Genomic DNA, 12105 nt, shown 5'->3' with positions numbered 1-12105 from the left:
CCTCCGGGAAAAGGAGAGAAGAGAATCAGTTGCGTCGTGGAACAATATATTCAAGTGACTGGAGTTCCAGAAGGGAGGCCGATAGAAGGGAGCTTCCTACGGGCTGGAGATCACATCTTCGACAAGAAGGGCAGCACCCAGCACGTGGCAGGGAGGGCTTGAGCACACACAGGAGGGTGGCACGCAGAGGGCCAGCGAGCCGGCGAGGAGCTCAGTGCAGCTAGACATTAGGAACGTGCACACTGCCCCACAACCAGACACCGCTCCACACCCCCGGGATGGCCGGAGTGAGGACCGACCAGACCTAGTGCTGGCGCAGACGAGGCAGCACGCTGGGCAGGCTGAGCTCAGCCAGCTGCTCCTACGCGGAACGCCACGTCCACGTGAAGACACGGCGGCGGGTGCTGACTCAGATGTGCGCATGTAGCAGGCTTTTTCTCATGAATGAGTAAAGCGGGCCCATCACTTCAAGGAAAATAGTAACTGACTGTTTTTGCAAAGGACACCATTGAGCTTTCAAATGAAGGTTAGAACTTCAGAAACCTTATGTCAGCCACCGTGGGCTGGACATCTTCTCAGTACTTAAAGAGTTTTCTGATGAGACTGGTGGTGATATGAGCAAATGTGACATTTTTATATGTATAATGAAGCATGTTGACATTTGCATAACTCAGTGAACTGCTATTTTCCAAATGACCAACATGTTACAAAATCATGCATGTGTTGAAGATACAAGAGGGACCAGCTGTCTCAATGCCCCGGAGCAGGGGAAGCACACGACGGGTTCAGGCCCCTCAGTGCAGCCAACTTCAGAAATACCTCTTGTGGAGTTCTGGTGCAGCCCCACAGATCAAGGGCTGAGGCCAGTAAAGGCCTCCCTTCCCCCCAGTGCTGGTGTGACGCTGGATTCTCTTCGGATAGTTCAGCTAAAACAACTCACGGTATGAAACTGGATGCAGAGGCAGAAATTGAGAATCCAGCTGTCTTCTGTTAAGTCAGACAAGGCAATTAGCAAAAAATGTAAAACAATGCTACTTTCCTCACTAAATTTGTTTTTGAAGATAGACACGTTAAATGAAATTGTTATCTATGTTAACATATAGGTTTATTTTTGAGTGAGTTAAAGATAATAAATATGTAAAATATTTGTTATTTCTAAGAGTAACCATTGGTAGATGTAAACCACCTACAGACAGGCTCTGGGGGCCCAGCAGAAAGGGGTCCTAAGACCAGAATGTTCGAGAAGTGCTCTGTTCAGAAGAATGGTCAGATACCTTCCACAGAGAAAGCTCTAGGCCTTAAGGAGGGTCACGGATGCATCCTAGCAAACATTTAAGGAAGAAATACCATGTCTACATAAACGTAAGAGAAGACGGAAGGCGACACGCGTCAGCACACTCTGTAAGGCTTGAGTAACCCGGACACTGACCAGGAGACCCTGCGGAAAGGGGGCGGTTTCTCAGGAAGTCAAACCTGCACTTACCACACGGCCCAGGGACCCCGCGCCCGGGTCTTTGCCCAAGTATTAGCGAATCGGGGGGGAAGGGCAAGAACGTCTGTGTCTCTCAAACAGCTCAGAAAAATGCCCATTTTATGCATAAAATAGAAAATATGAAACATGAATAAATAGACAAATGTGACTGGTGAATCCGGGCATTTGGGTTCTACTCTTGTAACTTCTCTTGTAATTTAATGACTAAAATAATTTCAAATAAAGAAGGTTAAAACCTCCAAAGTAGAAGCAGGAACAGCAGAGCCCCCCCAGCGCCCAGCACCCCCCTGGAAGCCGAGCCGCAGGTGGCCCAGCACCGCGGAGCGGGGCCTCACCGTCTGGAGCTCCCCCGTCTGCAGGTAGTGCTCCACCAGGAAGCCACACACGTCCCCGACGCGGAGGGCGCCGTCCAGGCCCGGCTCCTCCAGGAGCAGCTCGCACTGCCGGGCCGACTCCGTGGGGTCCTGGGGGTACATCCTGCCGAGAGCAGAGGCAGCCTGAGCCCGGCCCGGTTGGGGGCAGCGTGTCAGGCTGACTCCCGGCCAGCAGGAGCCCGGGGGAGCCGGCTGGACAGAACTGGGGAAGGCAGCTCCCGAGGGTTAGGTCGCAGTCAAGCCCTGAGGAACATGGGTCTGAGCTGTGGGGGTCCGCTCATATGTGGAACTTGCTCAGTAACATATTGGAAAACTTTGGAGATTTGTGACAGTTTGAAAAAAAGCTGTCTTCTGTGGCTGACTTTACTGTAAGAACACAGTATGTAATACACACAGCGGAAAATACGTGTTAATCCAGTAAGACCCTGGCCAACAGGATATTAGTTGTTAACGTATCTGGGGCATCATAAGTTACATGCAGACTTTTGACTGTGTGTGGGGGGCACCCCAACCCCCAAGTTGTTGGAGGGCCAACCCCACTTCATCAGGGGGTTAATTCATGAACACACCCATCCAAAACTCGCTGACTGCCTGCCGGGCAGGTCCTGTGCCAGACTCTGGGCAGCAGAGTTCGCCAGCCCCAGCCCCTGCCTGGTGGACAGTCTGGACGGAGACAGTGTGACACCAGGGGTGTGGGGTATGGAGAGGCCGCTCTGCTGTGCCCGAGGTGGTCAGGCTTAGCAAAGGCCAGGCTGTGACACGATAGGGTGTCACAGTGAGTGCCTGTGAGCGGGCGGGACCAGGGCACCCTGCGCTGGCCAGGCCAGGGCAGGGCCCACGCGATGCTCCCCCTGCGCATGACACCCGCCTCACGGCTGCACAGCCCCACAGCCCTTCCTCCTCCCACAGCCGAGGCTCAGCAGCCCAGGACTTGCACGTGGGTGGGGAGCTCCTTCAAGGAGCCTCACTTGTACACAGTGTCCAGAATGCTTCTGGAAGCCCTCCTGGGAGTCTGTCCTCAGATAGGGAAAGTGCCTTCACTGGCTCAGGCAGCAGCCAAGCTCCTGGGAAAGCTGGGTGAGCGGTCAATGGATACTGCATGCCGCGTGCCTCTCCTGACACCCGTGCGGCCTGAGCCTCCTTCCCACCCGCCACCCCCGGGCGGAACAGTGGCCCATCACTCAGGAGCACCCCAGTGACCCCGCACACACCTGCCGGTGCCGGGCTCCGCTCAGACACACACTCTCCTGACCCAGGGCTGCCCCCACCCCGATTCCTCACCAACGGTCCCTGGTAGGTTCTGGAGCAGTTCTGCCAGGTGTGGCCCGGTCCTGGGGGAGCCCAGGGAGCTGAGACGTGGCTAAAGCAATGGGGACGCCCCTGGAGCCCGCCCGGCTGTCCTGGGAGGTGAGACCTGGGTCCAGCAGGGCAGTGAGGGGAGCTGGAGAGTCACCAGGGGTACAGCCACCACATCCTCGCCCTCCTGGGGCCAACGCACCTGCGGGCCTGTGTGAACCGCTTCACCAGCGTCATCTTGCTCTGCAGCTGGGCCAGCTTGGTCTCCTGGTCCAGGGGGCTCTTGGCCTTGGCCCTGGACAGGCACTTGTAGGCCTCTGTCAGCGCCCCGTGGGCTTTGTCATAGTTCTGGTATTCGTCGATCTCCACCTGCACGGATGAGACCACCAGTCAGGACCTGCAGGGCTCCCGACCCCCGGGGTCCCTGAAACCGGGATGCGGGCCAGTACCTGGGCACAGGCATCATAAAAGTTGGCCAGAAGGTCTAGGGCCCGCCCTTTGGTATAGAAGCTGATGATATTCTTCATGATCTCTGGCTCCTTCTGCCAGTCCAGGGACTGCAGGTAGTTGGCAGCCATGATGTAGATTTCCTTTTGCCTTGAGACACCCGCAAAAAACACGATTTTCTCCGTGTCCCCAGACTTCAGCAGCGCTCTCATGGCCTAGACGGAGAGTGAGCCAGGGCTGGGCCAGGAGCCTACAGTGAATGGCGTGCCACCTTCCCAGTAGAGCAGACACACGCTGTCGCCCTCCCCTGCACGCTGGGATTCGTGACAAGGACCTGCCCACAAGGGTCCTGGTGGGTGCCCTTCAAAGGCCTGGCCAGGGGAGCTCTCCCCTGCTGGGTAAAACGCAGGGCAGGGGGAACCCATGCAGTGGGTGCACCTGTTGCAGGTGGCCACAGGCACTGCCATGACGGACCAGCAGGCGCTCACCTTCAGCTTGTTCCCAGCCTGCGTGTACTTCTTCGTTGCCAGGTGGTAGCTGCCCTGGAGCATGCAGCAGCTTGCTATTTGCTCTAGCAGCTCGCGCCGCGACTCTTCGGACATGTCCGTGGAGTCCTTGGACACGGTCATCTTCTCGGCCATCTCCTCGGTGATGGTCAGGTTCTGCTCCAGGCAAAGCTGCAGGGCTTCGCGATACTGGAAGGTGGTGCAGAAACTGAGAAGGGGCGGTCACTGTGGCTGCTGAGGACAGCCCCCGGCCCCTACCACCTCCTTCCAGGTAGTGGGGCACTGCTCAGGGAGTCCCAGGCAGAGGGGCAGGGACTGACCACGAGCGTGCAGGCTGCTTTTGCTTGTCACCCCCAGAACGTGGTGAGGGAAGTGGGGCCACAAGAACATGTTTGTTGGGGGGGGTATAGGAAACCAGAAATTACTTTTGCTCTATAGTTCTTTCCAATTCAATTAATTTTGTCTTAAAAGTTTAAGAAACATTTGTATTCTTAAGACTGTATCTTGGGAAAAAAATGCATAATGTCTTGGAGCTGATTCTGTCTCAGTATATGAGTGGTGGCACATTCTTTTTGACAGTCATGTAATATTCCACTGTGCTGAGAACCTTGGATTATATTATTACCTGTCCTGCTAACAGACACAGAGTTGGCTGTGTTTTGCTGGCACAGCCTGAGGGCACAGGCCACCTGCACATGTATAAACGTGCTGTTAGGGTGAGTTCCGAGGCCAGGGTGCCCTGGGTCAGGGAGAGGTGATCTGTCCTTGGGTCGCGCTGTGTGCTGTGCTCCCACTCGCAGTGAGTACGCTTCCCATGCAGTCTGGTGGCTTCCTAACGCCCCCACCTGTACCAGCCTAATTCATGAAAAATGGGTTCTCCTTGTATTGGGATCTATATTTATCTTACAGTGAATGAGGCTAATGTGTTTATGTATCTGACATTCAGAAACCACCCACATTTCCTTGTTTAAATTAACTACCTATATTCCTTGTCCTTTCCTTTTGAGATACAGGTAGGGTATATTTCCCCCATTTTATTACGTATATTTGCTTTGTGTTTGGTGTTTTTAGCATATGCTGTTTTCAAGTTTATACTGGCCACCACGTTGATCGGTGTCTCCCATGGGCCTTTGGGTTTTCATTTGTACCTAGCAAACAGCTTCCCTCCTGCACATCGTACAAGATGCCCCATGGCTCCTGGGGAACTGCTGCCTCCTCACTGTCCCCCTTAAATCCTGGAGCTGCCTGGAATTTGCCTGGATGGAGGCAGTGAACAGGGCTGACTGTGTTTTCCTAGTGGCTGTGCGGCTGTCGACCCCATGTACCTCCCGTGGTTGTAGACTGCTGCTCCCCCACACGCTCAGGGTGTGCGTGCACACAGCCCCATCCCGGGTCTACCAGTATTCCCCACCGACTGGCAGGCCTGGCTGCGTGGCGGTGTGACCATCTCAGGGGTCTGACCACTGCTGGCTGGTCTTCCCAGAGCTCTCCTGGCTTAGCTGGTTCTCACTGTGAAACTAAAGAGCCCGCTTATTTAGCTACCGAAGACCCTGTGGTGTGTCTCGTGGGGTCAGACTGATTCTGAGCCGCCTTGGGGAGGACTGACACGTGTCAGTGGGTCTTTCTGTCCAGACATGCATGTGCCTTCCACGGGTTCGATAATTCTGGTATCACCCAGCAGGGGGCACTGCAGTGTGAGCACAACCGGCTGCCGAAAGGAAGACCTTTCAGTTTGCGCAGGCTGGTTTTATAGGATTGACCCTTTCCCACATCTGCATTTAGTTGCTATCAAGGCAAATTTTTCTGCCTAAAGAAGATTTATGTCCATACCCAGTAGTATGGCTGCTGTCAAAAGGTAGGAAACAGCAAGTAATGGGGAGGCTGTGGGGGGACCGGATGCCAGCGCGCTGCTCCTGGAAAGGCCCGGCTGCCCTGGGAATGACGTGAGGCCCCACAGAAAGCCTACCGAGTGGCCCTATGCTGCAGCAATCCCCATGCTGGGTGACCACCCTAAAGAACGGGAAGCAGGGTTGGGAAGAGATACTGGCACACCCGGGTTCAAACAGCATCATTCACAACAGCCAAAAGGCAGAGCAACCAAGCCCCCGTCAATGGGTGGCAGACGGGCAGAATGTGGCCTGCTTACACAGCGGGACGTGGTCAGGCCACAGAGGAAGACACCCCGAGGTGTGCTGCAGCGCGGGTGCCCCTCGACAAGACGCCCAGGGAACAGGCCAGACGCCCTGTGGGACTCCGCAGCCGTGAGTGCAGGAAGCAGAGAGGAGTGGGCCCCAGGGGCCGGGAGGGCAGGGGGCACTTGCTGATGGGTGCGCACAGAGTCTTGGTTCTGTGAGATGCAGACTGTGTGGGTGGATGTTGGTGAGTACACAAAAAAGTGACTGCCCACGACTGAGCTGTACGCTACAAAGCAGCTCAGCGGTCAGTCTACGTCCCTGTCCGCACCGTACCACACACAGGATGATGCCAGCCCTGGGTATGACTTGGCAGCCCTGAAAATGAGCGGGAAGCCTGCCCCTGGGCCGGCTGTGCAGGTGAGCGTGGGCTGGGCCTCATCCCAGGGCAGGCCACAGTCAACTGGAACCATGAGAGGGCGGCGCCACGCCCTCTGTGCCTGCACACCAGGTGCCCAGGTGGGGCTCCGACACACACCTTCTTGGCGGCCAGCAGCAGATCCACTGCCTTCTCGTACTGACTGTGCTCCAGGAAGAAGTCTGAGCAGCGGGCCAGGAGGGTGGGGTCCGACTTCTCATCCAGGTCCTCCGCTATAAGCTGTAGGGCCACGAACTGCTGGGTGGCAAAGGCCAGCTCCAGGGCCTTAGACAAGTGGCCGGCCTGTGGATGGCGGGGTGACTCTGAGCGGTCCCTGAGAGCATCTGACCGGTCCCCTCACATGCAGCAGGCCAGCCACCTGGTCCTGCCCGTGCTGTGCCCCTGGGCCCTGTGCTGTGCCCCCCGGCCTCATGCTGCACCCCAGGGCCCCGTGCTGCACTCCCAGGCCCTGTGCCATGTCCTCCGGGCCCTGTGCGCACACTGTGCTGTGCCCTGGGCCTGGCAGGCCGGCCCTCACCTTGTGGTACAGCGTGACCGCCCTGTCCATGTGCTCGCCCCTCTCCTCGTAGTAGCGGGCTGCCTCGGTCATGTCCTCGGGGCTGCTCAGCAGGGCCAAGGTCACGAGCTGGTCGTCCAGGCTGTTCTCCTGCGGGTGGGCAAGGCAGATTCAGGGCTCCTGCCCAGGCTGGGAATGGGCCCTGGCAGAGCCCACCCTGGTTCTGACACGCTGCTGACCCACGATGTGGCCTCTCACGGGTCAGTCTTACTAGGCTTGTGCACCAGACATTCAGAGGCTTCCTTTTTGCTGTTACACAGAACACCGCACAGGTTACCTGCTGTGACGGTTCTCCACATTTTGGATTTTCCCAGAAACAACACCCTGGGTCAGAACATCGTTATGGATGCAGAATGCCCCACAGCTCCCCACTGAGCCACACATGAGGCCGCAGCCGTGAGCCGGCCTGTTTGTCCAGCTGGGTACCAGCAGGCACCGAGGACAGCTCAGGGCCTCGTAAACAGGGAGGCCAAGCCGGGTGGAAGGCAGGCAGGAGGTGCACGCGTCTGGCAGGGTGAGGTGAGTGGCGGAAGCTGGCTGGGGGTGGGGGGAGGGTGCCCACAGTCCGACTCTCCGTGGGGACAGAGCGCACCACGCCCACCCGCAGAGCGCACCCGTCCACCTGCACGCTGTCTCCCCCATGCTGCCGACGGCCCTGCCCACCTTGCACAGGCGAATGGCGTTGTTGAAGGCCTGCGCTCGCGTGTAGAAACGCACCGCCTGCCTCACCTCCTCCTGGCTCTCGTACTGGCGGGCCACGTGGTAGGAGGCGGCCCAGTTTCCCGTCTCGTTGGCTATTTCAGCAGCCTGGAAGCACACCGGGGACCTGCAGGACTCTGTCCTCACCTCCCTGCACCAGGCATGTGCCCTGCTCCCCCCACCGAACAGCCTACCTTCTGGATGTTGCCCTGGAAGCAGTGGATGCGCACCAGGGAGAAGTGGTCCTGTGCCAGCTCGTAGTAGTGCAGTGCAGCCTCCATCTCGGCCTGGCTCTCCAGGTACTGGGCCCACCACCGCCACAGGGTCCTGCGGGTGGCCAGCAGGCTCTCCCTCAGCCCCACCCCACTGGCGTTGGCTCCCTAGACCCCAAATGCCACCCCAGTGTCTTCACATGACCAGCAGCCAGATATGAGCTGGATGGATGAGGCCACAGGTAAAGCCCAGGCCCTGAAGGAATCTTCCCAGAGGGACACCCCGGCTGCCATCGGCACCTAGAGGGCCTCGCACTCCAAAGCCCTGGAAGGCCCGGGGAGCCGGGGCCGCCCTGCCTGGCACTCACTTGTCCTCCTTCTTATTGACGTAGAGCTCCAGGGACTGCAGGTCCTCCGACAGCATCCTGGGCACCTCAAAGCGGTGGGTGTCAGACTTCTCGTAGCTGCGAGAGAAGGAAGGGGCAGCTCACTCCCACCGTCTCAGTGCCTAGGGATGCCAGGTGGAAACAACCCAGCTCTGGGGCCCCTGCTTATGGCTCTGTGCCTGCGGACCCGCCGCTAGGGGGCAGTGGTTCTCCCGCGATGCTTGCAGGCTGCATGGACCCCAGGGGGAGGGCTCCACCTGGAGGGGGCTGAGCTGGCCCAGGGCCCCAGCTAGCCCTGCCACGGTGGCCGGACCCTGGTGGGCGCTGCAGCAGCACTGGCCTGCCCCAGGCCTCAGATAAGGCTTGCTCCACGTGCTGAGAAGCCAGGAGCCAGGCCAGGGTGGAGGGCAGCCCCTGCAGCTGCCTGGGAAGGCCCCCACTGAGAAGGTCCCTGAGGCCTGAAGGGGGGGCCTGTCTACAAGCTTCCTCTGGGAACCTCACTGGGCAGAGGAAAAGCAGGAGGCCGGCAGGGCCTATCCCAGGGCAAGCCCCTCACCGGGGTCCCCCCACCCCTGGCCCCGCCCTGCTTACTAGTTGAGGGCCAGACCGCAGTCGGCGCCGGCCTCTAGGTGCTTGGCATAGTTGTAATAGGTGGTGCGGAGACGGATGCGGTCCTGGTGCTCGGCAACCTCCACTGCCTTGTGCCACTGGCCGGAGGCCTGGTACAGCTTGTTCAGGAGGTCATAGCGCTGGCACTGCTTGTAGAGCCGCTCGGCATCCTCCTGAAGGCAAGAGTGTGTCGGCATGGCCTCTGCTCCGCGGGCCGTCAGCCACCCCACGGTGAAGGTGCACAGTGCCTGGTGGGGAGCCGCTCCGAGCACTGCCCGCGGAGAGGCGTCCCTGCCCCACGCTGGAGGAGATTCACAGCGGTCGGGGAGGCCTGGTCCCCGGTCCCCAGGCCGGCCTCCTGTAGGGCCACCAAGTGCCGCGGGGAGGAGACCCCGCCCCTGCTGCCCGGCCCTCAGGCTGCCCTGCTTGACTGCGCAGGGCACGGTGGGCCATGGGCTCTGGGAACGGGCAGGACACAGGGCGGACACCTGGCAGAGGAGAGGGGCCTCGGGGGTTCCTCAGGCCTCACCCACATTTTGGCGTAAGCTAGTTTGAGGGGGTTTCTGTTCCCGTAACCAGTGGCCCAGAAAGCACACACTGTGGCTCCCCAAAGGCCAATGGGCTTGGCCACGCTGCCAGCTCTGGGGTCCTGAGTGATCCTCTAGGGCGACATGCACCTGGTGGGGATGTGCCTCTCGCTGCGGCCTGGGTGCCCGCCCACCGCCCGGCCCGGGAGGGCCCGGCTCACCAGCATGCCCAGCTGTATGGCCAGCATGGCCACTCTGGCCTCCAGCTCCGGCTCCCGCTCTGCCTCCCGCAGTGCCCGGGCTCCGTGCGCGTGGCCCATGTTCCCCAGACACACCTTGGCCACATCCAGCCGCTGGGTCTTGACGCACATGCGGGCCATGTTCTCCCAGACGGCCTGGCTGCAGCAGGGGGCATGGCCGGGCATTAGCTTCCAGCCCCCGGGCCCCACTGATGCTGATGCCAGACAGGGCAGGGGGCCCTGGCCAGACACACAGGGTCACCAAGAAGGGGGATGTGTGGGAGCCCGATGGGCTTCACCCATGGGACAACACAGCAGAGTAGGGGCCACACCCCCACCCCAAGCTGAGCCCCCCCATCCCATGGCAGGTGCGCAGCCTCTCATCGCCACCCCGCCCATGGCGGGCCCTGGACACCCGCTCCTGCCACCAGGCTCCGTCCCATGGCTGCAGGGGATCCCAGACCTGTAGGGCTGTTTCCCTGGGGTGCTCTGTGGGGGTTACCCAGGCGGGTGCAGGTCCTGGGGGAGGAAGTCTGTGACTGTGGGAGGCCACACAGTCAGCACACTGTTCCCTGGTGGCAGCTGCAGAGCTCACCCCAGAGGCTTGCTTGAAGGCCAAGGGAAGGGAGCACCTGGCGTGAGGGCAGAGCTGTGGGCCTGTGCACGGAGAGCCATGGCTGAGTGCAGGCTCCTGATAAACTGGCGACCGTCATCCTAGGTACCCGACATGAGTGGAACCCAGGGAGGGCAGCCCCGGAGATGGGGGACACCAGGCTGGAGCTCGGCGCTTGGCCACTGGGAGGCCTGCAGTGTCCGGTCCTGGGGCCGTGCGTCCAGGTGCCCCTTCCCACACGTACATGCATACTTTTGTGTGTGTGGGGGTTTTATCTGGGTCCTGCTGGAATTTCTTAATTCTCTAAGTGTGGGTCCTGAAGGGTGGACAAAGTGCAGGGGCAAATGGCCCGTTTTAGCAACAGCAGCCCAGGCAGTCCTGGCAGCCATTAGGGAGCAATGCCTGGGGACAGGGCCAAGCTGGGCACGCGGGGCCCTTCCATGGTTTCATGCTGGGCCTCCCACAGGCCATGAAGAGGCGTCTGGGACACCAGTAACCGCTGAGCAAGTCCTCCCCCTTCAGCTTCAGAATGTGAATCTTTCCTGGCCCGCCAGCTCCGTGTATGAGCGGTGCGGGCCAGGCTCTGCCCGTCTCGTCTGTGGCTTCATGCAGGAAATCACATTCTCCATATTCAGACTCCCTCCCTTGTAACGAGCAGAAAACTCATTCTGAGGTGCTGGCTGAGACGCATGCGAGTGACTGCGGGTGTCCAGGCGGCGGCCTGCCAGCAGGTCCCCCAGGCCCTCATTCCAGAAACGACAGCTGGGATGGCAAAGAGCCCAGGGTCATTTGTGGAATCTCTTCCCACCCCACAGCTTCCAGGCAGTTCCACACAACGGTGGTCCCTCCACTGACGTCTGCCATTCATTCTTTCAAATGCACACCAGTGCTGTCCCAGTGCGGCCCAGAGCCTGGCCCGTGAGGGAGTGGGTGTGGTGTAAAGGGCTGACCTGCTGCACTTTGCTCTAGGATACACACTGTCTAAGCGCAGGAGTGGGGAGGCACGTGTGGGCTGCAGCCAGGACCCCGACAGGAGGAAGACAAGGCCTGGCTTCCATCCCTGGTGGCCCCCCACAGCCACACAGATGGACGGACTTGGTGGGGGTGTGGCGATGGAGGTGGGCAGTGCAGGGGGACAGCAGACGTTAGAGGCTGGACCCAGGGGTCTCACTGCACATCTTGGGCATGTGTTCTCCTAAGGCAGGACCCGCATGCCTTTCTGTTCATTCATAGCCTCTCTGGGGTCCTGGCTGGGCGTGGGGACTCCAGAGGCGGAGGCACAGACCCCCATGCTGTGCTGGCCTCACGTGCAGAAACGTCTGAGCAGCACAGATGAGGATCTCCCCAGGATTCCAGCAGCTTAACAACTTGTATGGTGTTATGACAGTTTGCCAGAGGATGGCCCTGGTCCCTGGCCAGCTGCACTGACTGACATTCCCAACGGCTAAAAACGCGGCTGGGCCGGGAACCACTGCTCCGCCCACCTCTCTGGGCATGTGCACAGCCCACCCTCCGCCACCTTCCAGAACCTAGAGGCCAACACCCTGCCCCAGCCCTCCAGGTGTGGGCCCTGACCCG

The 12105-nt window shown here is 59.7% G+C and overlaps 1 protein-coding gene across 8 annotated transcripts in view; it reads right to left on the bottom strand.

The window, feature by feature from the left end:
* The window catches only part of IFT140 (intraflagellar transport 140), a 65853-nt gene that overhangs the window by 4529 nt on the left and 49219 nt on the right, over positions 1–12105 (bottom strand). For 7 of the 8 annotated variants that reach the window (XM_073214381.1, XM_017641428.3, XM_073214385.1 and 4 more), the window contains 11 exons: positions 9897–10074; positions 9131–9321; positions 8522–8617; positions 8136–8268; positions 7906–8049; positions 7204–7332; positions 6786–6968; positions 4098–4304; positions 3612–3824; positions 3365–3531; positions 1828–1969 (listed from right to left, as the gene is read on the bottom strand). In XM_073214381.1, the coding sequence (XP_073070482.1) occupies positions 1828–1969; positions 3365–3531; positions 3612–3824; positions 4098–4304; positions 6786–6968; positions 7204–7332; positions 7906–8049; positions 8136–8268; positions 8522–8617; positions 9131–9321; positions 9897–10074 (1783 nt within the window). Of the gene's footprint in view, positions 1–1827; positions 1970–3364; positions 3532–3611; positions 3847–4097; positions 4305–6785; positions 6969–7203; positions 7333–7905; positions 8050–8135; positions 8269–8521; positions 8618–9130; positions 9322–9896; positions 10075–12105 lie in introns of those variants that run through there. The other variant, XM_073214388.1, reaches the window with a different exon arrangement.

This window comes from Manis javanica, chromosome 10 (assembly GCF_040802235.1).
Source record: "Manis javanica isolate MJ-LG chromosome 10, MJ_LKY, whole genome shotgun sequence".
Lineage (NCBI taxonomy): Eukaryota > Metazoa > Chordata > Mammalia > Pholidota > Manidae > Manis > Manis javanica.
This window is presented reverse-complemented; position numbering and strand designations above follow the sequence as displayed.